General features: G+C 43.1%; 1 protein-coding gene and 1 long non-coding RNA gene across 3 annotated transcripts in view; one reads left to right on the forward strand and one right to left on the reverse strand.

Annotated features, from left to right (window-relative positions):
- The window catches only part of NIPAL2 (NIPA like domain containing 2), a 114,868-nt gene extending 101,203 nt beyond the window's left edge, over window positions 1-13,665 (reverse strand). For both annotated transcript variants that reach the window (XM_058444162.1, XM_032760114.2), the window contains exon 1: window positions 11,546-13,665. In XM_058444162.1, coding sequence (XP_058300145.1) covers window positions 11,546-11,974 — 429 coding nt within the window. In that variant the 5' untranslated portion in view covers window positions 11,975-13,665. The remainder of the gene's footprint in view (window positions 1-11,545) is intronic.
- LOC131384228 (uncharacterized) overlaps window positions 1-23,133 on the forward strand; it is a 29,483-nt gene extending 6,350 nt beyond the window's left edge. Inside the window, exon 4 of the long non-coding RNA XR_009214879.1 lies at window positions 23,022-23,133. This is a non-coding gene — a long non-coding RNA (uncharacterized LOC131384228). The remainder of the gene's footprint in view (window positions 1-23,021) is intronic.
- Window positions 23,134-24,822: the final 1,689 nt, after the last annotated feature.

A 24,822-nucleotide genomic window follows, 5' to 3' on the forward strand; every position in this document is an offset into this window, starting at 1 on the left:
CACTTTTTTCCTCATAAAAATGATTTTTTAAGAAACCCTAAATGCTATAGTAAATGGTGTCTTTTTCTGCTTCGTCTTTTAGGTCTATTTTAATCTATAGGTCATCCAACTATCCATTTTTTCCCTTTTTTTCCTCATAGAAATGATATTTTAAGAAACCAGGCCATGTATGCTGTAAACTGGCAGTTTTCCATAGCCTGGATTCAGCTGATTGCATCAATGTGAATATTATAACTATGTAGTATGACTCAAGCCATAAGGAGGGTATCAGGTAGATTTAAATGCAAATATCTGGTCTGCCACATACACAAGTATATTAAAACTCAGTTCCTCTAACAAGGGCCCGGGGACTTATTTATTGATTTACAAAAGTTTTGAACAGTTGTTTTGAGGTAATCTCTTAATCTCTTTCTTCCTCCCTCTTCCTTCTTCTTGTTTTTTTTTTTTTTTTTTTTTTTTTTTTTGGGACAGCATCGTTCTATGTTGCCCAGGCTGGTCTTGAACTCTGGGGCTCAAGAGATCCTCCTGTCTCAGCCTCCTGAGTAGCTGGGACTACAGGCATGAGCTACCATGCTTGGATTCTTGCTGCCTTATACATACATCACCTAGAAAATCTGATAAAGGAAAAAATGTCACATTGGATACATAAGGAAGGGGACAAAATCAAGTATAAACAAAACAAAATAGAAAAGGGATTTTTCTTAGGAAGGAAATGGAGGGCCGGACGCAGTGGCTCACCCTTGTAATCCCAGCACTTTTGGAGGCCAAGGCGGGTGGATCACGAGGTCAGGAGATCGAGACCATGGTGAAACCCTGTCTCTACTAAAAATACAAAAAAAAATTAGCCGGGCGTGGTGGCAGGTGCCTGTAGTCCCAGCTACTCGGAGAGGCTGAGGCAGGAGAATGGCGTGAACCCGGGAGGCGGAGCTTGCAGTGAGCCGAGATTGCGCCACTGCACTCCAGCCTGGGCGACAGAGCGAGACTCTGCATTTCCGTTTGAGGTACCGGATTCATCTCACTAGGGAGTGCCAAATAGTGGGTGCAGGACAGTCGGTGCAGCGCACTGTGCGCAAGACGAAGCAGGGCGAGGCATTGCCTTACTCAGGAAGCGCAAGGGGTCAGGGAGTTCCCTTTCCTAGTCAGAGAAAGGGGTAACAGGCAGCACCTGGAAAATCAGGTCCGTCCCACCCAATACAGCGCTTTTCCATTGGGCTTGGAAAACAGCACACCAGGAGATTGTGTCCTGCACCTGGCTCGGAGGGTCCTATGCCCACGGAGTCTCGCTGATTGCTAGCACAGCAGTCTGAGATTAAACTGCAAGGTGGCAGCAAGGCTGGGGGAGGGGCGCCCGCCATTGCCCAGGCTTGCTTAGGTAAACAAAGCAGCCAGGAAGCTCGAACTGGGTGGAGCCCACCACAGCTCAAGGAGGCCTGCCTGCTTCTGTAGGCTCCACCTCTGGGGGCAGGGCACAGACAAACAAAAATTCAGCAGGAACCTCTGAAGACTTAAATGTCCCTGTCTGACTGACAGCTTTGAAGAGAGTAGTTGTTCTCCCAGCACGCAGCTGGAGATCTGAGAACGGACAGACTGCCTCCTAAAGCAGGTCCCTGACCCCCGAGCAGCCTAACTGGGAGGCACCCCCCAGTAGGGACAGACTGACACCTCACTCGGCCGGGTACTCCTCTGAGACAAAACTTCCAGAGGAACTATCAGACAGCTGAATTTATGGTCTCATGAAAATCCGCTGTTCTGCAGCCACCGCTGCTGACACCCAGCCAAACAGGGTCTGGAGTGGACCTCTAGCAAACTCCAACAGACCTGCAGCTGAGGGTCCTGTCTGGTAGAAGGAAAACTAACAAACAGAAAGGACATCCACACCAAAAACCCATCTGTACATCACCATCATCAAAGACCAAAAGTAGATAAAACCACAAAGATGGGGAAAAAACAGAGCAGAAAAACTGGAAACTCTAAAAAGCAGAGCACCTCTCCTCCTCCAAAGGAACACAGATCCTCACCAGCAACGGAACAAAGCTGGACGGAGAATGACTTTGACGAGTTGAGAGAAGAAGGCTTCAGACGATCGAACTACTCTGAGCTACGGGAGGCAGTTCAAAACAATAGCAAAGAAGTTAAAAACTTTGAAAAAAAATTAGACGAATGGATAACTAGAATAACCAATGGAGAGAAGGAGCTGATGCAGCTGAAAGCCAAGTATCGAGAACTACGTGAAGATTGCAGAAGCCTCGGTAGCTGATGCGATCAACTGGAAGAAAGGGTATCAGTGATGGAAGATGAAATGAATGAAATGAAGTGAGAAGGGAAGTTTAGAGAAAAAAGAATAAAAAGAAACGAACAAAGCCTCCAAGAAATTTGGGACTATGTGAAAAGACCAAACCTACGTCTGATTGGTGTACCTGAAAATGACGGGGAGAATGGAACCAAGTTGGAAAACACTCTGCAAGATATTATCCAGGAGAACTTCCCCAATCTAGCAAGGCAGGCCAACATTCAAATTCAGGAAATACAGAGAACACCACAAAGATACTCCTCGAGAAGAGCAACTCCAAGACACATAATTGTCAGATTCACCAAAGTTGAAATGAAGGAAAAAATGTTAAGGGCAGCCAGAGAGAAAGGTTGGGTTACCTACAAAGGGAAGCCCATCAGACTAACAGCTGATCTCTTGGCAGAAACTCTACAAGCGAGAAGAGAGTGGGAGCTGATATTCAACATTCTTAAAGATAAGAATTTTCAACCCAGAATTTCATATCCAGCCAAACTAAGCTTCATAAGTGAAGGACAAATAAAATACTTTACAGACAAGCAAACGCTGAGTGATTTTGTCACCACCAGGCCTGCCCTAAAAGAGCTCCTGAAGGGAGCACTAAACATGGAAAGGAACAACTGGTACCAGCCACTGCAAAAACATGCCAAATTGTAAAGACCATTGAGGCTAGAAGAAACTGCATCAACTAACGAGTAAATAACCAACTAACATCATAATGACAGGATCAAATTCACACATAACAATATTAATTTTAAATGTAAATGGGCTAAATGCTCCAATTAAAAGACACAGACTGGCAAACTGGATAAGGAGTCAAGACCCATCAGTGTGCTGTATTCAGGAAACCCATCTCACGTGCAGAGACACACATAGACTCAAAATAAAGGGATGGAGGAAGATCTATCAAGCAAATGGAAAACAAAAAAAGGCAGGGATTGCAATCCTAGTCTCTGATAAAACAGACTTTAAACCAGCAAAGGTCAAAAGAGACAAAGAAGGCCATTACATAATGGTAAAGGGATCAATTCAACAAGAAGAGATAACTATCCTAAACATATATGCACCCAACACAGGAGCACCCGGATTCATAAAGCAAGTCCTGAGTGACCTACAAAGGGACTTAAACTCCCACACAATAATAATGGGAGATTTTAACACCCCACTGTCAACATTAGACAGATCAACAAGACAGAAAGTTAACAAGGATATCCAGGAATTGAACTCAGCTCTGCACAAAGTGGACCTAATAGACATCTACAGAACTCTCCACCCCAAATCAACAGAATATACATTTTTTTCAGCACCACACCACACCTATTCAAAAATTGACCACATAGTTGGAAGTAAAGCTCTCCTCAGCAAATGTAAAAGAACAGAAATTATAACAAACTGTCTCTCAGACCACAGTGCAATCAAACTAGAACTCAGGATTAAGAAACTCACTCAAAACTGGTCAACTACATGGAAACTGAACAACCTGCTCCTGAATGACTACTGGGTACATAACGAAATGAAGGCAGAAATAAAGATGTTCTTTGAAACCAACGAGAACAAAGACACAACATACCAGAATCTCTGGGACACATTCAAAGCAGTGTGTGGAGGGAAATTTATAGCACTAAATGCCCACAAGAGAAAGCAGGAAAGATCCAAAATTGACACCCTAACATCACAATTAAAAGAACTAGAAAAGCAAGAGCAAACACATTCAAAAGCTAGCAGAAGGCTAGAAATAACTAAAATCAGAGCAGAACTGAAGGAAATAGAGACACAAAAAACCCTTCAAAAAATTAATGAATCCAGGAGCTGGTTGTTTGAAAAGATCAACAAAATTGATAGACCGCTAGCAAGACTAATAAGAGAGAAGAATCAAATAGATGCAATAAAAAATGAAAAAGGGGATACCACCACCGATCCCACAGAAATACAATCTACCATCAGAGAATACTACAAACACCTCTATGCAAATAAACTAGAAAATCTAGAAGAAATGGATAAATTCCTCGACAAATACACCCTCCCAAGACTAAACCAGGAAGAAGTTGAATCTCTGAATAGACCAATAACAGGCTCTGAAATTGTGGCAATAATCAATAGCTTACCAACCAAAAAGAGTCCAGGACCTGATGGATTCACAGCTGAATTCTACCAGAGGTACAAGGAGGAACTGGTACCATTCCTTCTGAAACTATTCCAATTGATAGAAAAAGAGGGAATCCTCCCTAACACATTTTATGAGGCCAGCATCATCCTGATACCAAAGCCTGGCAGAGACATAACCAAAAAAGAGAATTTCCGACCAATATCCTTGATAAACATTGATGCAAAAATCCTCAATAAAATATTGGCAAACCGAATCCAGCAGCACATCAAAAAGCTTATACACCATGATCAAGTGGGCTTCATCCCTGGGATGCAAGGCTGGTTCAACATACGCAAATCAATAAATGTAATCCAGCATATAAACAGAACCAAAGACAAAAACCACATGATTATCTCAACAGATGCAGAAAAGGCCTTTGACAAAATTCAACAACCCTTCATGCTGAAAACTCTCAATAAATTAGGTATTGATGGGACGTATCTCAAAATAATAAGAGCTATCTATGACAAACCCACAGCCAATATCATACTGAATGGGCAAAAACTGGAAGCATTCCCTTTGAAAACTGGCACAAGACAGGGATGCCCTCTCTCACCACTCCTATTCAACATAGTGCTGGAAGTTCTGGCCAGGGCAATCAGGCAGGAGAAGGAAATAAAGGATATTCAATTAGGAAAAGAGGAAGTCAAATTGTCCCTGTTTACAGATGACATGATTGTATATCTAGAAAACCCCATTGTCTCAGCCCAAAATCTCCTTAAGCTGATTAGCAACTTCAGCAAAGTCTCAGGATACAAAATCAATGTACAAAAATCACAAGCATTCTTGTACACCAATCACAGACAAACAGAGAGCCAAATCATGAATGAACTCCCATTCACAATTCTTCAAAGAGAATAAAATACCTAGGAATCCAACTTACAAGGGATGTGAAGGACCTCTTCAAGGAGAACTACAAACCACTGCTCAATGAAATCAAAGAGGATACGAACAAATGAGGAACATTCTATGCTCATGGGTTGGAAGAATCAATATTGAGAAAATGGTCATACTGCCCAAGGTAATTTATAGATTCAATGCCATCCCCATCAAGCTACCAATGACTTTCTTCACAGAATTGGAAAAAACTACTTTAAAGTTCATATGGAACCAAAAAAGAGCCTGCATCGCCAAGTCAATCCTAAGCCAAAAGAACAAAGCTGGAGGCATCACGCTACCTGACTTCAAACTATACTACAAAGCTACAGTAACCAAAACAGCATGATACTGGTACCACAACAGAGACATAGATCAATGGAACAGAACAGGGCCCTCAGAAATAATGCCGCATATGTACAACTATCTGATCTTTGACAAACCTGACAAAAACAAGCAATGGGGAAAGGATTCCCTATTTAATAAATGGTGCTGGGAAAACTGGCTAGCCATATGTAAAAAGCTGAAACTGGATCCCTTCCTTACACCTTATATAAAAATTAATTCAAGATGGATTAAAGACTTAAATGTTAGACCTAAAACCATTACAATCCTACAAGAAAACCTAGGCAATACTATTCAGGACATAGGTGTGGGCAAGGACTTCATGTCTAAAACACCAAAAGCAATGGCAACAAAAGCCAAAATTGACAAATGGGATCTAATTAAACTAAAGAGCTTCTGCACAGCAAAAGAAACTACCATCAGAGTGAACAGGCAACCTACAGAATGGGAGAACATTTTTGTAACCTACTCATCTGACAAAGGGCTAACATCCAGAATCTACAATGAACTCAAACAAATTTACAAGAAAAAAACAAACAACCCCATCAAAAAGTGGGCGAAGGACATGAACAGACACTTCTCAAAAGAAGACATTTATGCAGCCAAAAAACACATGAAAAAATGCTCATCATCACTGGCCATCAGAGAAATGCAAATCAAAACCACATTGAGATACCATCTCACACCAGTTAGAATGGCCATCATTAAAAAGTCAGGAAACAACAGGTGCTGGAGAGGATGTGGAGAAATAGGAACACTTCTACACTGTTGGTGGGACTGTAAACTAGTTCAACCATTGTGGAAGTCAGTGTGGCCATTCCTCAGGGATCTAGAACTAGAAATACCATTTGACCCAGCCATCCCATTACTGGGTATATACCCAAAGGAGTATAAATGCTGCTATAAAGACACATGCACACGTATGTTTATTGCGGCACTATTCACAATAGCAAAGACTTGGAACCAACCCAAATGTCCAACAATGATAAACTGGATTAAGAAAATGTGGCACATATACACCATGGAATACTATGCAGCCATAAAAAATGATGAGTTCATGTCCTTTGTAGGGACGTGGATGAAACTGGAAAACATCATTCTCAGTAAACTATCGCAAGGACAAAAAACCAAACACCGCATGATCTCACTCATAGGTGGGAATTGAACAATGAGAACTCATGGACACAGGATGGGGAACATCACACTCTGGGGACTGTTGTGGGGTAGGGGGAGTGGGGAGGGACAGCATTAGGAGATATACCTAATGCTAAATGACGAGTTAATGGGTGCAGCAAAACAACATGGCACATGGATACATATGTAACAAACCTGCACATTGTGCACATGTACCCTAAAACCTAAAGTATAATAATAATAAAAAATAAAATAAATAAAAAAAGGAAGGAAATGGAAAGGACCAGCAAGCAACCTCTACTCAGCCCTTTGATTATTTGAAAGTTTTGCACTATTCTTTCTTTAAGAGATAGTCATATGCAGCTACTAGCCTAAAAGAGATAGATGGTAGCAAAGCAAAATTAATAAAAGGGTAATATAAAACTCAGCATGATTTTTCTCAAGTCCAGCAAGACAGAAGCGTTAATCATTTTCCCCTCGCATGGACTCTTACCACATTGTTTTCAAGCCTTAGTTTCTAGCAATGGCCTTCAGGCATGGAATAAAAGTAGTTTTGCAGTTAAACCCACTTGCTGTAAGATCTCGGGGCAAGTTATTTAACACAAGTGTCCTTACATGAGCAGTGGGGATAATACATACCTTACGAGGTTGACGGGGGCTCATATGAGATAACAGCTATAAAGTGTCATATAGTAAATGCATAACAAATGTCAGTCTCCTCGCCGTCCTCCTCCCTGCCAAGTTGTATCAATTTTCCCTTAAATATGTTGACTTTAAAATCCAAGCCATTGAAAATCAAAAGTTCAAAGAAAGGGCATAAAAAATCCTGAAGTTTCATCTCACCCTATGCAGAATAAACCTTTCTGACTATGTCCTTGTGAATTTAGACAGTTAACAATATGCATAAACTGAAAGAACCAACAACAAAATCCTCCTTCCCATTATTTCCCACATTTTCCCTCTTCTGTCCATTCTCTCTACAAACTTTGCTGGTTTGGCTCTTATTTATTCAACCACATAGCATGAGGGAAGCTGGAGATCTTTTGGTCCAACTCTAATTTTTACCAATAAGGAAACTGACATCCAGAGAAATTAAGTGATTTGTCCAAGCATGCTAGTTAACAGCAGAGGTGACAGACTCTAGCACTGGTTGCAAATTAAATGCCTATGTTTTGAACTTTCACATGGACCGCATAAATATGTACAAGTATTATGTATCCATAAAAATTAAAAAATCTTAAAAAATGCATATGGGGATCAGTAGGTAAAAGAAATTTTACCTGACTTCAAACTATACTACAAGGCTACAGTAACCAAAACAGCATGATACTGGTACCACAACAGAGACATAGATCAATGGAACAGAACAGAGCCCTCAGAAATAATGCCGCATATGTACAACTATCTGATCTTTGACAAACCTGACAAAAACAAGCAATGGGGAAAGGATTCCCTATTTAATAAATGGTGCTGGGAAAACTGGCTAGCCATATGTAGAAAGCTGAAACTGGATCCCTTCCTTACACCTTATATAAAAATTAATTCAAGATGGATTGAGAGAGCTATAGCGGGGAGCGCAGCTTGCTTTAAACATGAGTGCTCATGTGGGGGAAACGGCCCAGCATTGCTGGAACTCCTGATATTTAAAGAGATGATGGAAACTGGAAATTTTATATTTAATCTTCTCATTTTTAAGTGTTGGCAATGTATTGAAGACTTTGCAGCCTCTCTGCTGGTCAAACAAGATGTATCTGTAGGCTGGATTTAGTCCACAGCTGGCCAGTTTGAAAACTCTGAATCCTGCTAGCCTTAATGTAAATTGTTTTAAATTTAATTTGCTTTGATCCTGCACTCCTGCTCAAAAAAATTTTCAATGGCTCCCCACTGTCTGCAAGGTAAAGTCCAAACTTTGTCACCAGTCCTTCAAGGCAACCCATGACTATATCAAAGACCCCAAACCATATTTCCACCTTATAGTCAGTCTCCATCTTCCACTGCAACCAGAATGATGGTTGAATTGTACTCTAGGAAGGAAAATATTCAGAAAGGCACCAGTCCAGGCCATGAGGGCTGCTCCTGGGTCCCTAAGCTTTTTCCTTTCCTGCAGTGCCCTACACTGTGCGTGCCTATCAATGAAACCCTGTCCATCATTAACTGTCCAGCTCAAATACCACCTCTCCACAAAACATCCCTGATGGCCCAGCCAAATGCCCCTTTGCTCTGAATTTCGATGGGACTTTATATCACTCACATGACACTTACAACATACTGCCTTGTTTTGGCATTACCTACATAGCTCATTTTCCCAAACACCTAATAATATTCACAGAAGGAAGAGTTTGGGTCTTGCACTATATTGAATATCCCTGCAGTGCTTTGTACATAGCATGGAGCTCAATAAACATCTTGGGAACATTATCCTTCTCTACTGAAAACTTGTGGATCAAACATAAAGTGCCTTTTGTTTACCTGGCACAACTCCATCACTTCTATACTTCTATAGGCCAGGCTTTTCACCAAGCACACAGTGTCTGAGTAGTGCAAAGGGCAAAGACTTCACTTCCCTGCTCCTAAGACATCTTCCCCCACTGAACTACTACTCTTGAGTTGCTTTGAGGTTTCTTCCTCCAGAAGCACTCACACCTTTGTCTTAGACAACATTGATTCTAAGTGGCCACTGTCAAACATTCATCTATTACATGAAAGCATTCCAGGGAAGTTTGTCTTTTTCTATGTAGTAAGGTTAATTGATCAGATTTGATGATAATCACTTTGGAAGGGACAAAGGGACAGAGAACTAGGCTATCAGCCAACATGCACTGTGCAAATATTTTAGTTGTGATAAAACCAATGGAGGCAAGCAAATAAGCATCATTAAGCTGTGGCTAGTTAGCAACCAACATTCATTTTGATTGTGGGAGTGACACATTTATATCTCACACTTTGTTTTTCTGGAGCCACACCCATTTTCAGCCAATGCTATTCAGTGTCAAAAAAGACAAGAAAAATTAGACCCAATTTTATTTTTACTGGCCTGGACAACACCAGAGGCACTCAATAAAATGCTTCTCAAGTGAACTTTTTAAACATTAATTTTTACTTTTGCTTAACACAAATGCAATTACTGAAAAGATAAAATACCACTGTCTTATAAGAGGGCCTAAATTTGCACAATAATGAGAAAACTTGATACAGTCTTATCTCAAACCAGCAAAGTTTAGATTTCAGCTCAGTAATTTCACTTAGCACATTCTGGATACATCCTTTCTAACCTGTACAAATACACACTGTCAAAGGCAAATTAAGCCTTGCAAACAGTATTTATTTGCCTCGCATTTATGTCACATGATAATCTGTGTTTGGATATCAGAGAGCCAAGACAATCAAGAATTCCAGGAAATGTCAAAGAAAACTAATGACTACAGAGGTTTCCACTGTGAAAACAATGTCCTGTTTTTGGATGATCACATCTGCTAACCCTCTTTTTTTTTTTTTTTTTATCAAGAGGGGATAGATAACTCATTCTTAAACTTATATTGGGAATGCTTCTAATAAAAGAATAATAGATAGACTCAAGTTCCCATAAAAATGATGCTTTTCTTTGTAATTCCTATGGGTAGAAGAAAGGATAAATGGGGATGGATTACAAACATTGATCAAGAGGCTCTGTGTACCCTCATTTTTCCTATTTTTATATCTTTTATGATGAAATGACTTAAAGCAATACTCTCCCCTCTTGAAAACTAATAAAGTGAACATGCTTATTTATCTTACTTATTCTTTATACAAATATATTGTCTTCTGCATTCAGAAATTAATATTTAAAACACTTCAGGCATAAAAGGAATCTAGATCTTTGATAATTGGTTAAACTCTCCGATTTAGAACAACAGCAACAAATATTTTCTGATTATATTGTTGCAAAAATAAAAGTATCCATGGTTTTGTTAAAGAACAAGAACAAAGTAACACATTTAATGAAAACAGGAGGAAGCCTGGAATCCACCGTGATAAAACTCAGTTGCAATATGAACGCTGCTAGAGGAAGGGCTGGCCAGAGCTCTTCCTCATCTTAAACCAAGCCAAAAATAAATGGGCGGCTCCAAGTCCCTTTGATTTTGTTAAATGTATATTTCCAGTGTAAACTGGCGTTGTTTAAGTTAACAATGTTTTCCCAAAGGGCCGGTGGGAAAGGATGAGAGTCCTGCAAATGCAACCTGAGAAAATGTGTTCCTTGCACGGAAATGGAAGAGCTGTGTTGAGATACCAGGGACACACGCAGGGCATCTGCGCGAGGTGACATTAGATTGCCCTTAATGAGTTTTCTGCTTCTGACAACAGGGTGTCACTTTTTTTTCTTTTCTTTTAACTGTAAAAGGATCCTGGGGTGAAAATGAGTAGAGAATTGCCCCCACACTCCTAGATTCCTTCCGGGAGAAGAGGGCGGACGCAGGCTGGGGAGGCGGGATCGGGACCCGGAGGCCCAGGAACGGGCGGCTGAGGGCAAGGCCGAGGACCTGGGCGCCCACTCCCAGTGCCGGGTGCCCGGGAGAGGAACACTGGGCGGACCCCCGCGCTCCCGGATGAGGCGGACTTAGGTCAATGCAGGAAACATCGCATGTCAGCTCTTCCCACTCGGAGAGGCCGGCTGTCTTCCTGAGAGCTGGCAGGAAAGCGGCCGAGGCGTAGAGGCGCCCGGAGCCAGCCGCCCCGGCCGTGTCCCCACGGGTCTGCGAGGGCTGCGGGGCGGCCCTTACCTGGTTCCTGCGGTACCAGTCGCCCGAGAGGGAGCCGTTGCCGGCGCCTGGTGCCCCGTACGTGAAATTCAGTGACAGCTCGTCCAGGGCGGCCGAGGCGGCGTCCCCGGAGCCCGCGGGCGCCAACGCTGCCATGAGGTCTCGCTCCCGGGGCTCGGGCTCCGGCTCGGGGTGCGGCCAGCTCCCCGCCCTGTTGCACTGCGAGGAGGCCGCGCCGCAGCCACTTCCTGCTCGGCGCCCGGGAGAGGCGGGCGCGCCGAGGCCACCTGGCTCCCGCCCCCGCGCGGCCGCAGGTGCTCCCAGTCTGGCCGGGCGCTGCCTCTTCTCCTCCTCCGGCGCGAGGTGTCCGCGGGGAGCCCGGCGGTCTGCGGCTTCCCGGGGCCGCCCGGCTAGCACCGCGCCCTCCTCCCGCTGGGCCAGTGTCTGCATCCTCCGGGCCGCACTGCCCAGGGGGGCAATCCCCGCGGCCGTCCGCAACGGGTCCCCGCGCCTGTCGGGGCCAGAATCAGATCATCTCCGATGTAAACATTTGTCCAAGTCAATGGAAGAGGAGGAGACACTGACTAACCCAAAGCAGCTACCATCTCCCATCTCTACCTCGCAATTCCAGTCCTCTATCACATATGTAGTGTTTCTCACCGATATTTTAAAAATTGATTGCATATGAAAAAGTCATGAGTTCCCAGAAATATTGTAAACAATATGAGAAGAAAAGATCCGAACGATTAAATCTCAGTGCCAGTGCTTGATAGATACCTTAGTAAATATGCCTTGAATGAGGAATGTGGTAGCCGTAGGACCCCAGTGTGCGATGACTGGATTGGGTTTGCTTAAGATGGGACCAGGTGGAATTGCTGAAAAGTCGCCAGCTACTGTATATATGAATTTTGGATGAAAGATAAATGTTGTTATAAATCTTAAGAACTCTAACGAGATGTTCTGGTTTTACCTGTATTCAAATTCTAATGTGTGACCACAAATGATCTGTAAGGTATTTCTCACTTTAAAAAGACCATGATTCTATACTGTTGCCTGAAACCTGATAGTTGCCTTCTTTTGTTTACACAATGCTGAGGTTTTTCTTAGATAATGTGCTTTGACTTCCATGAGTTCCTGAGAGACCTTCAAGAAAAGAGAATTGCTGCCTAGAAGGGAACAGGGACAGTTTTCAGTGTTTCTTAGGGGAAATGTGCAAATGAGAGAAAAGAGTGAGAAAAAGCCATTTCACACACAGAAAAAACAAGACATGTCGTCTCAGAAATTGTGCAGTTTCTTTCTTAAGCACTCGAGATGTTCAGTGAACAGCTAACAATTGTAGGTAACTATTCCCAATTTTAAGAGGCTGATTTACTTCAAATAAATATCTGAAGGAAAAAGGTCTCCATTTGTTATATTACATTTTATTTTATTTTTTGAGACAGGGTCTTGCTCTGTTGCCCAGGCTGGAGTGCAGTGGTGTGATCTTGACTCACTGCAGCCTCATATTCCTGAGCCCAAGAGATCCTCCCACCTAGGACTACATACAGGTGCATGCCACCATGCCCAGCTAATTTTTCTTTCTTTTTAAGATAGAGTCTCTCTGTCTTGCCCAGGCTGGAGTGCAGTGGCACAACCTCAGCTCACTGCAACCTCTGCCTCCTGGGTTCAAACAATGCTCCTGCCTCAGCCTCCTGAGCTGGGACTACATGTGCACACCACCATGCCCGGCTAATTTTTGTATTTTTAGTAGAGACAGTGTTCCACGGTGTTGGCCAGGCTGGCCTCAAGCTCCTGACCTCCAGTGATCCCCCTGTCTTGGCCTCCCAAAGTGCTGGGATTACAGGTGTGAGCCACCACACCAGGCCCCGGCTAATATTTTTCTAATTTTGTGTAGGGACAGGGTCTCGCTATTTTTCCTAGGCTGGTCTAGAACTTAAGGCCTCAAACAGTTGTCCCACCTCCGCCTCCCAAAGTGGTGGGATTACAGGTGTGAGCTGCCATGACTTGTCTGATAAGTTTTCTATAACATCACATTAATTGATATTGGTGACTTCATTAATGCTTCTTTCTCTTCACATGCTTTAGGGTGCAAGTAACAGAATATCCAAATAAAAGTGGCTTAAACAATAAGTATCTGCTATCTCCAGAGGAATGTGTCTCTATGTGATTCTATTATGTCATCACTTACACCTTTCTGCTCTGCTATCCCTGAGGTACTGGCCTTGTCCATTGAGGGAGGAAAGCCTTTTCCAGAATCCTCCCAGCATCCTTTCACCTCAGATCCCATTGGCTGGGACTGGGTCACATGCCCATGTTCTACCAGCAAGGGAGGCTGGGAAAGTGATTCTTGGGTATTTCCAGCCTAATGAGAGGTGACCTCTACCAACCAGGATGAGTGGGAATGCCGTGGGGGCATGGGGGAGGGGAACCAGTCAAGCCTGGTACAACCACTCTTTAGTATTTTTCTATCAGCCAGATTGTGGGTAGTTGTACAGTTGCTAACAAACAATACTAAATGGATTGTGTTACTTTCTGGTTTAAAATGCCTCGACGGGCGGATCACGAGGTCAGGAGATCAGACCATCCTGGCTAACACGGTGAAACCCCGTCTCTACTAAAAATACAAAAAATTAGCTGGGTGCGTGGTGGTGGGCACCTGTAGTCCTAGCTATTCGGGAGGCTGAGGCAGGAGAATGGTGTAAACCCAGGAGGTGGAGATTGCAGTGAGCCGAGATCATGCCACTGCACTCCAGCCTGGGCGAGAGAGCGAGACTTTGTCTCAAAAAAATAAAAATAAAAATAAAATAAAATATAATGCCTCGAAGCCTCCCCATTGCCATAATGAAGTCCAAACTTTTTTTTTTTTTTGAGACAGAGTCTCGCTCTGTCACCCAGGCTGGAGTGCAGTGGCACAATCTCGGCTCACTGCAGGCTCTGCCTCCCGGGTTCACGCCATTCTCCTGCCTCAGCCTCCCGAGTAGCTGGGACTACAGGCACCCGCCACCACGCCCAGCTAATTTTTTGTATTTTTAGTAGAGTCGGGGTTTCACCGTGTTAGCCAGGATGGTCTCGATCTCCTGACCTCATGATCCACCCACCTCAGTCTCTCAAAGTGCTGGGATTACAGGCATGAGCCACTGAACCCAGCCAATTTTTTTTTTTTTTTTAGTTTTTTTGTAGAGATGGGGGCTCATTATGTTTCCCAGACTGGTCTAGAACTCCTGGCCTCAAACAATTCAGCGAGACTTCTGAATAAAACTAAGTTTAATTCTTTAAAAGCTTGATTTTTTTTCCTTTAGTTGATACTCTGCTGTACTCAACCTGTTCTCATTTTATTTCTTAATTTAAAAAATCATTTTCAGTTTCTTTACATTTGTTTAAAGACTCTAATTTTGGAGGAAGACGGTACATGATGCAGAGATTTGATGTACAGCCTACCACGTGCTGTTCTCTAGATTCCAAGATGTCGCTGCCGTTGCTGCTGCTGTCCTAGTGTGTGTGGGTGGTTGAAACGAAGAATTCGTGACCAGCGTTCCTTCCCACACAGTTCACAAGGAGGCGGCAGGAATGCCATGTGAACTATTTTGGTCCCAGCAGTGTAGGCGGAGCTGTGGAGATTGTTCTGTACTTTGTGACGGCCTCTACCTCTCGTGGGATTTCTTCAGGGGATATCCTGTTCACTTTACGGGATGCCAAAAGCTAAAAAAAGTGCTGAAACGTGGAGGTCTGTCTTCCTCAGTTAATTTGAAGAACTCTACTCTGGTGCCAAATCATTTACTTAGAGAGCAGGGTTAGATTTTGCCTACCTTGCCTGGGATCAGTCACTGGCAGCATTAACAAAACAGTTTTTTGGTTTTTTGGTTTTTGTTTTCTCTCAACTTTTTTTTAGATACAGGGGTACATGTGCAGGTTTGTTACATGGGTTTCTTGCATCCAGGTAGTGAGCATAGTACCAATAGGTAGTTTTTCAACCTATGCCCTCCTCCTTCCCTCCCCTCTCTAGTAGTCCGCAGTGTTGATTGTTCCCATGAATAAAATGTTTTTTTTTAATTCATCTCTAGCACAATTCAGTCAATACTAGTTGTGTTACCATAAGCATTACCCAAATTAGGAACTTTTAACGGGCCAAAGTAGAGAAGGGTATGGATTAGTTCAGGTATCTCACATCATAAGCCAAGTCCAGATTAGAGACTTTGATGAGAGAGGCGAAACTTTAAATCTTACAGAATAACATATGACACCATCTCTATAAACAGCAGTTTAGCAATTGTTAAAGTGCAAACACAAGGCAGACTGTCTGGGTTCAAATCCTGACTCCACTGCTTATTTGCTGTATGACCTCATCTAGTTGCTCAATTTCTCTGAGCCTTGTCTTCATCACCTGTAAAAGGGAGATGATAAGGAGTACCCAAAACATAGAAAGTACTCAATAACTGCCGGCTATAACCTTACAATAGGGAAGCATCCCTTAAACAAATTAAAAAATACAATCCACATAGACAAAGATTCATAAGTGCAATTACAATAAAACTAAGAACTTTTTTTTTTTGAGACAGGGTCTTGCTCTGTTGCCCAGGCTGGAGTGCAGTGGTGCAATTTTGGCAGGACGAAGCCTTGATCTCCCAGGCTCAATCCATCCTCCCACCTCAGCCTCCTGAGTAGCTGGGACTACAGGCTCACACCATGATGCCCAGCTAATTTTTGTGTTTTTTGTAGAAATGGGGTTTCACCATGTTGCCCAGGCTGGTCTCAAATTCCTGGGCTCAAGCAATCTGCCTGCTTTGGCCTCCCAAAGTGTGGGTTTACAGGCATGAGCCACCATGCCCAGCCAAACTGAGAACTTTTATACATCAATAGGCACCATGAAGTGTAAAAAGATAAGTCAGAAACTGAGAACCTTAATACAAAAATACTAGTCAGGCATGGTGGCGCCTGCCTGTAGTCTCAGCTACTTGGGGAGGCTGAGGCAGGAGGATCACCTGAGCCCGGGAGGTCAAAGCTGCCCTGAGCTGTGATCATGCCACTGCACTCTAGCCTGGGCAATGGAGTGAGACCCTGTCTCAAAAAAACAAAACAAAACAAAACAAAACAAAAATCAAACTCAGAACTTTTATTTCTCACATATATGACTGACCAAGGATTCACATCCAGAATATATAAATAACTCCTTCAGGTCAATAAGAAAAAGTCAGACAACCTGGTAGAAAAATGGGCAAAAATATAAACAGGTAGTCTTCATAAGAAAAACTATAAATGGCTAATAAACATATAAAATACTTCCATTTCACCAGTAATCAGAAAAATACAAAGTAATATCTCCAGTGAGAACCATTTTACACCTGCTGGTTGGCAAAAAAAATTTTTTAATTTGCATACCAAGTGCTGATAAGGATGTGGAGCAAAAGAACCTCTTATTTAGTGCTGATGCTATTGACATTGGAAAGAGTTTGACAGTATTTGGTAAAGATGAAGATGTACATGTGAATTTCACTCGTATGTACATACCCCAGAGAAACTTCCGTACCTGGACAGCAGCAGAGATATACAAGAATAACAGCACTCTTCGTAACCGCAAAAAAACAAAAACAAAAACCAAACAAACAAAAAACTAGAAGCAGCTCAAATGTCCATCAGCAGGAATAGTGGGCAAATGAATTTTGATACATTTATATAATGGAACACAGCAATGAAATTACCTGAATAACAACCACCTAATAGCCACAGCAACATGGATGAATCCCACAAACATAATAATGGCAAATCCATAGAAGATTATATTCAGTATTATTCAAAAGCATGGAAAATTAGACAATATATTGTTTAGAAGTATATCTATCTATATGTGGGAAGACCTAATGAAAAGCAAAGGATGGACTAGGTGCTGTGGCTCATGCCTGTAATCCCAGCAATTTAGGAAGCGGAGGCGAGCTGATCATTTGAGCTCAGGAGTTCAAGATGAGCCTGGGCAACATGATGAGATCTGTATAGGTACAGTGAGCCGTGATGGCTCCACTGCATTCTGTCCTGGGGGACAGAGTGACACCCTGTCTGAAAAAGAAAGAAAGAGAGAGACGGAGAGAGGAAGGAAGGAAGGAAGGAAGGAAGGAAGGAAGGAAGGAAGAGGCAAAAAATGATAAACACAAAAATTCTGATAGTGGTTGAAAGGTTTGGCAACGTTCTATTTTCTAAATTGGGTTATGTGTTACATGGGCATTTGTACTATTATTATTCTTAAAGGTATACACTTTTGTCAAGCGTGCTTTTTTATAACCATAATATATTTTACAACTAACACAAAAAGACCCATCCAGAAAAAAACCGAGGTTTTGTGGTCAGAGGTTTGAAAAGTTCAAGACTGGTAGACCTGGATTAAAGTGTGGTCTTCTGACCTTTATCAGCTGTATGACTTTGGGTGAATTCTCTGAGATTAAGTTTCCTAATTCATGAAGTGGGAATGATAATATTTATCTTAAAGGCTTTTTTGAACATTAAGTAATGTGAGCTGTATTTCAGCTCAGTTCACCAAATACTTAAGTTCGTGCCAGGAACCCAGGACATGAAATTGGATAAGGCATGAGGAGCTTAACTGGCTGTGAGCAGGCGGACATGCAAATAGGTAGGCTCAATGTTTCAAGTTAACTTCAGCACAAGGGTGGGAGGAAACAAAGAAGAAGCAGCCAGCTCAGTTTGGGCAGGCAGGTGCAGTCTGGCATGGCTAACTAGAAGTGATGACTATTGAGAACCCTGAGATGAGTTAGCCACATGAAGAAGGGAGGTTGAGGGTGAACAGGGCTCGCAGCAGGCAGAACACAGGCAAAAACAACAGAGTATGTATGTATCCACATAAAGCAATTCCACATTACCCTTAGGTGATACACTAAGATAAGGATAGAGAGGCTGACAGGGCCAGGAAATTGAGGGCTTTGTGTGTTGGATGATCAAGGTCAGTCTTGACTCTTAATGGGGAACCACTAAGTAGCTTAAGATAAGGGGGCAGCAGGGCAAGTTTAGTGCTGTAAAATCTCCCTTGTTGGAGGCACAGGTGTGGCTGGGTGTGATTTAAGGGGAGAAACACAAGATAGGAGACAAGTTAGGGACTGCTATGGCTCAAGTGAGGATATATGAGAAAGGCTGGGGAGAAGGAGAGGGATTAAGAAATGTTTAGAAGTAAAATTGACATGACCTGCTGATGGGGCAGGGAAAGGTGGGAGAAGGGAGAGTCTAAGATTGTTGTAGTTGGGGCTACTAAGTACAAAGGCAGCACCATTCACTGATGTGAGGAATAGGAAAGAGGAACCGGTGTAGGGGAACCAGAGTTTGGTTTCAAGACTCATTGAATTTGAGGAACTTGTAGAATATTCAAGCAGGAAAGGGTGTACAGAATTTATTCCAAGGTGCGCTGGTGAGGTCAGGGCCAGGGAAATAGATCTGGGACTCACCAGCGTACAGGTGGATGAGACTGGCCATGGTTAGCAAGTAGTCAATATCTTTTAGAGCAGTGCTCAGCACACTTTTTCTGTAAATGGCCAGATAGTAAATATTTTAGGTTTTGTGGACCATATGGTCTCTGTCACAACTACTTAACTCTGCCATTGCAGCGTGAAAGCAGCCACAGACAACATGTGTATAAATGGATGTGACTGTGTTCCAATAAAACTTTATTTACAAAAACAGCATGCTCACTGGATTTGCCCCATAGGCCACAATTTGCTGACCCCTATTCCAGATAGAGTACAGAACACAAGGCCAACGAAAACTGCCTAAGATGTAAGAGCATGGATTTGTAGGGTTCTCAGTATTTGAGACAGGATCCCAGTTCAAAGGGAAATACATTAACTCCTAACTAAAACCTGGGAAGGCAGGGGTGGAGCTGGACTACTGGATCTGGAAACCTGATTGTGCCGTCTGGGCTTCATCCTCAGATCAGCTTCACATGGTGAGATTATGGCCACAGGGGCTCCTGATGCCATCTTTAGAGTGACAAAGGAAAGGGGGAGTGTGGCATATTGGACTACACAGTTCTTCATGCCCCCAACGCAGGAATATTTGCCTTGTACATCCCCACCCATTGCTCAGTGACTACAATTTCTCCCACAGAGGCATCTTCCCATTGATGGTGGGCTTGGGCACATGATTTGCTTTGGCCAATAGAAACGTGGATGGAGTGAGGGTGACAATTCCAGGCCAAGGTTTTTAGAGGCATTCCTGTGCTCCTCTCTGAAAAGAGAACTCCAAGTAGCCACTAGTCTAGGGAGGAAAAAGAAACCTATGAAGTGGACCTGAAGCCAATCCTGGATGTCTTCAATGGAGCCATATCTGACCTGTAGACTCTTGGGCAAGAAAATAAATTTAGATTGTTAAAAACCACTGAGATTTTGAAGGTGTGCATTAAGCAGCAAAACCAATTGATTAAGGGTATTCCCAACCAGCTTATGTCAGAAAGTCCAGGGAAAAAAATCTCTGATTGGTCTGCTTTGTGACATGTGACCCATCCCTGCACCAATCGCTGAGGACAGAAGGATTTGGTATTATGATTGGCCCAACTGGATCATATGCCCACTCTATTCAAGATGATGGGGCATTACCAAGGTGAGGAAAAGGGATGCTGAGCAGATAAAAGCAACTGCCAATATTGTGGAAGACCAGCATAGAGCAGTACTGTAGAAACCTGGACAGGAGAGAACTACAAAGATGAAGGTGTGTTGAATAAAGTCGTCAGCTGCAGAAAGGGTACTGAGACAGTAAATGAAATGTGTTTATTGGCTTCGACAATAATAAGTGGTCACTGGTGATCTTTTCCTGAGAGTTTCAGTAGAGTGTTGGGGTGACGGTCAGATTATAGTTAACTATAAAATTTCACAAAACTCTAATTCACCATAGGAATGTCAGTTATTACTGTAAAGAACCTTAGATAAGGAAGAGGTTAGGAATCAGGGGAGAGCCAGGAGTTTTATCACTTTGAAGCCATAGGAGGCTTCTGGGAAAGGGATGTTGGGATCAGTCCATATTCAAGGGAGACAATGCTCAGAGTGGGGGAAACCCATTAAGGGGAGTACCAAGGCTGCACAGTCCTGGTGTGACCCTCAGGGCCTGAGGCAGAATTGCATCTTTGGGAACCAGACGCAAAGGCAGGATCCAAGCAACGTGGAATTTAAAAACATCAGTGAGAGATGATCTGAAGGAGGTAGAATAGGCCAAGGGAGGAGAGAGCTGATAAGAATATCTGGTCTCAGGCCTGGAGAAACAAGAACAGAGCCAGCCCTAAACAAAAGTATTCAATGGACAAAATGTTAATCTAGTGCCCACCCTGCTTTAAGACTGACCTTTCCTTGACTTATTGTGAAGCCTTTTTCCATAACCCTCCCCAACTCCTGTCCTCCCTCCATACCCCATTCCACCTGCATTTACTGCCTTCTGGCTGTGCAGAGCTTCCCAAGGCTGTGTCCTATCCAGGCCAGTCCTCCACAGACAGCACCTCTCCCCTGCCTTGTCTAACATCATACCATCTCACTTCTCATTCCTTTGCTCTCTACTTTCAAAGAGGAGTCTAAGAATGAATCCATGCCAAGGTATGGACATAATAGATCTTCTGTGTCTGTTTGCTTTCTAAATGCACTCTCCTGGCAACACAAGGTCTTAACCCAAAGGAGTATATCAGTCATGGTAAGAGTTTGGATAGATGGAGGTGGGAAGGGCAAAATTGCCCCTCAAATCTTACTACATAATAGGTTTGTTACTGGTAAGGCTGCTTGTGAATTGGAGAAATATAAAGGGGAATGAGATAAAAACCTTAATGTTAGAAATAAAATATTGAATTTGGGGTGATGACACAACAGATCTTAGATGTAATTGGTAAATGAAAAATCCCCTGGAGTGAGAAAGATAGAGGTAGACAAATGGCCACATGTCGGAGGTCAAGAGGTAGTTACTGGCTAGGCTTAGTGGCTCATGCCTGTAATTCCAGCACTTTGGGAGGCCAAGGTCAGAGGGTTGCTTGAGCCCAGGAGTTTGGAGACCAGCTTGAGTAGCATAGTGAGACCTCGTCTCTACAAAATAAGAAAAATTAGCTGGGTGTGGTGGCATGTGCCTGTGGTCCCAGCTACCTGGGAGGCTGAGAGGAAGATGACTGGAGCCTGGGAGGTTGAGGCTGCAGTGAGCCATGATCATGCCACTGCACTCCAGCCTGGGCAACAGAGCAAGACCCTGTCTCAAAAAAAAAAAAGAAAAAAAAGAAAGAAGTAGTCAGCCACATCATAGTATTATCTTTCCCTTCCAGTTCATAGTTTACAAATACTGTCACCTCTATTATTTCATTTGATTCTTTCAAAAGCTCTGTAAAGTAAGCAGAACATTTGTGTTTTTAGAAAGCATTTTTATATTTTGTTTGCATTTTGTATTTTTATTTATTTTTAATTGGTACATAATGTTTGTATGTATTTATGAGGTACATGTGATATTTTGTTACATGCATAGAATGTGAAATGATCAGGTCAGGGCATTTACGGTATCCATTACCCTGATTTTTTTTTTTATCATTTCTGTGTATTGGGAACATTTAAACTCTTCTCTTCTAGCTATTTTGAAATATACAATACATTGTTGTTAACTATAGTCACCCTACTCTGCTATCCAATGTTAGAACTAATTTCTTCTACCTAATTCTATGTTTGTACCTATTAACCAACCTCTCTTCATTAAAATTTGAATTAAAAAATTTTTTTCAGAGTCTCACTCTGTTGCCCAGGCTGGAGTGCAGTGGCGAAATCTTGGCTCACTGCAACCTCCGCCTCCCAGATTCAAACAATTCTGATGCTTCAGCCTCCCAAGTAGCTGGGATTACAGGCACCACCACACCCAGTTAATTTTTTTTTTTTTTTAATTTTTAGTGGAGATGGGGTTTTGCTATGTTGGCCAGCTTGGTCTTGAACTCCAGGCCTCAAGTGATCCACCCGCCTTGGCCTCCCAAAATGCTTGGATTATAGGCATGAGCCACCGTGCCTGGTGAAAATTTGCATTTTTAAAAAGCAAAAGCAAACACCTCAACTTAGAGAAACTAAATTATTTATCTAATGTTCACTGCTGGTTTGTGGTGGAGCCAAGACTTCTGCTGCTCAGTGAAGATGTCCAGGTAGAAGGGTATACTAATCAGGGCTCTTCAGAGAAACAGAGCTAATAAGAGATAGGCATACACACATGCACACGCACACAGACTTATTATGACGAATTGGCTCACATGATTATGAAGGTGAAGTCCCAAGATCTATAGTTGGCAAACTGAACACCCTAAAGAGCTAATGGTGCAGTTTCAGTCCGAGTCCGAAGGCCTGAGAACCAGGAGAGTCAGTGGGGTAGGTTCCAGCCCAAAAGTGGGCAGGTCTGAGTCCTGAGAAGAGCTGATTTTTGAGTTAGATTTCAAAGGCAGGAAATGACCCATGTTCCAGCTCAAGCCCTCAGGCAGCAGAGGTTCCCTCTGACTCAGTCTTTTTGTTCTATTCAGGTCTTCAGTCAACTGATGAGGCCCACCCACATTAGGGAGCATAGTCTGCTGTACTCAGTCTACCAATTCTGCTATGAAGCTCCTCCAGAAACTCCTGCACAGCCACATCCCGAATAATATTTGGCCAAATGTCTGGGTACCCTGTGGCCCAGTCAAGTGGACACATGAAAGTCGCCATCACAGTGCGGTCCTCAGGGAAAGGAATGAAAGAGACAATCCAGCTTTGCATTTAACACTGATGCAATGGCCTGTGAAACCAGATGTGACAAATGTGGCAAGTAGAAGTGTCACAGACATAAATTTGAGCATTTCTCAGATTTTTCTTTGGCCTGGAGTTTGATCTCAGTAGTCATTCGATTTGTCCCTTAGGACAAATTTATTTTCTCTCTTTCTTCTCTCCTCATTCTCCTCCATCACCATTATCATCGTCATTGTCACTGTCATCATCAACAGCCAAAGTGTATGGAGTGCCTGCACTCACGTGGCTCTGTATCAAGAAGGAATTTGGAATTCATGGAGGAAACTGGATCTGTCCCTTGCTGTAAGTGGCTTAATTCCAGTTTAAGAGACAGAACATATACATAAAAAGATAAATAAGTATAAATCAACTAGGAACTCGATAACTAAGTGCTAAATACAGGAGGATATGAATCTTGGATTCCAAAAAAAAGTAGTGATTTTCGGGCTGGACAGGGTCTGGAAAAGCTTCAAGGAGGTCGAGGTTCTTGAGCAGGGCCTGAGAGAAGAGTGTGGCTGACGCAAGTGTGAGAAGGAGAGAGTATGGCAGGAATATAGAACACCCAGAGGGAAGTGGGAAGTGCAAATGTGTGTGCAGGGACAGCGAGTCGTGGCTGGGTGGGCACCCGTGCCATGGAACAGCTTGATGCCTGGAGAGCAACTCCCAGAAACAGCTTTCGGCCCAGATTGCTAATTAGAATTTTTTACTGTGTGTGAAATTTCCAGGATCAGCATGGAGTGTCATCTGTGTCTCCTGCAGGCGTCTCCTCCCAAACACGGCTTCCTAAACCTGTCTTGCCAGTCAAGCCCCACAGCTGCTCTGCCGAGTTGTACAGGCTTCCTCTGAAAAGCTGTTCTCCTGGACTTGCATGTGCTTAAAGGGAAGAAAAGCAAGGAAAGTGAAACCCTCCGGTTGTTTCCAGGTTCTGAGCGAAACTTGTTTTTATACTATTTGTCCTGTTGTCTGGATCCACAGCACTGGTGTGTCTTAGATGATAAAGAAAGCAGGGACTGCTCCAGTAGTTCTCTCTGCAGGGCCCTGCTGTGTGCTGTGGCCTCTCTGGGTTCTTCACGAGTGCCTTGGGGTTGTGATGAAAACTACATGTGTGATGAGGCAGAGTAAGCTTTGCCTCCTGTCAGCCAATAGGGCACCCCCTACCAATTCCCCCTCAAACATACACACCACCCTGAAATTCCCCAAGGCCCTCATTTGGGTGCCCCTGGGGGCAGGAAGGATTATGAAGAGAGGCATACACTTGCAAAGCAGCACGTGCTCCAGGTCTGGTTCTGCCACCAGCTAGCTGGGTGACCTTGGGCAAGTTCCTGCATCTCCCTGGGCCTCATCTGTGAAGTGAGAGGCTTGGACTGTATCATTCCAAGTGTTTCCAATTCTGAAGTATGAGTCTAGGAGAACTTTTATCTTCTTCACATTATAGCAGATTTTTTTTTTTTTAACCCCTGGCTACTTAGGGGAAGAGAGAATGGCTCTAGAAGGTACTAATCCATCTTCCTACAACATCTTGGGATATCTGGTAGTCTCTAGTCAAAGAGGGTTAGTTTCCCC

The sequence above is a fragment of the Hylobates moloch genome, unplaced genomic scaffold (genome assembly GCF_009828535.3).
Source record: "Hylobates moloch isolate HMO894 unplaced genomic scaffold, HMol_V3 SCAFFOLD_9, whole genome shotgun sequence".
Taxonomy (NCBI): domain Eukaryota; kingdom Metazoa; phylum Chordata; class Mammalia; order Primates; family Hylobatidae; genus Hylobates; species Hylobates moloch.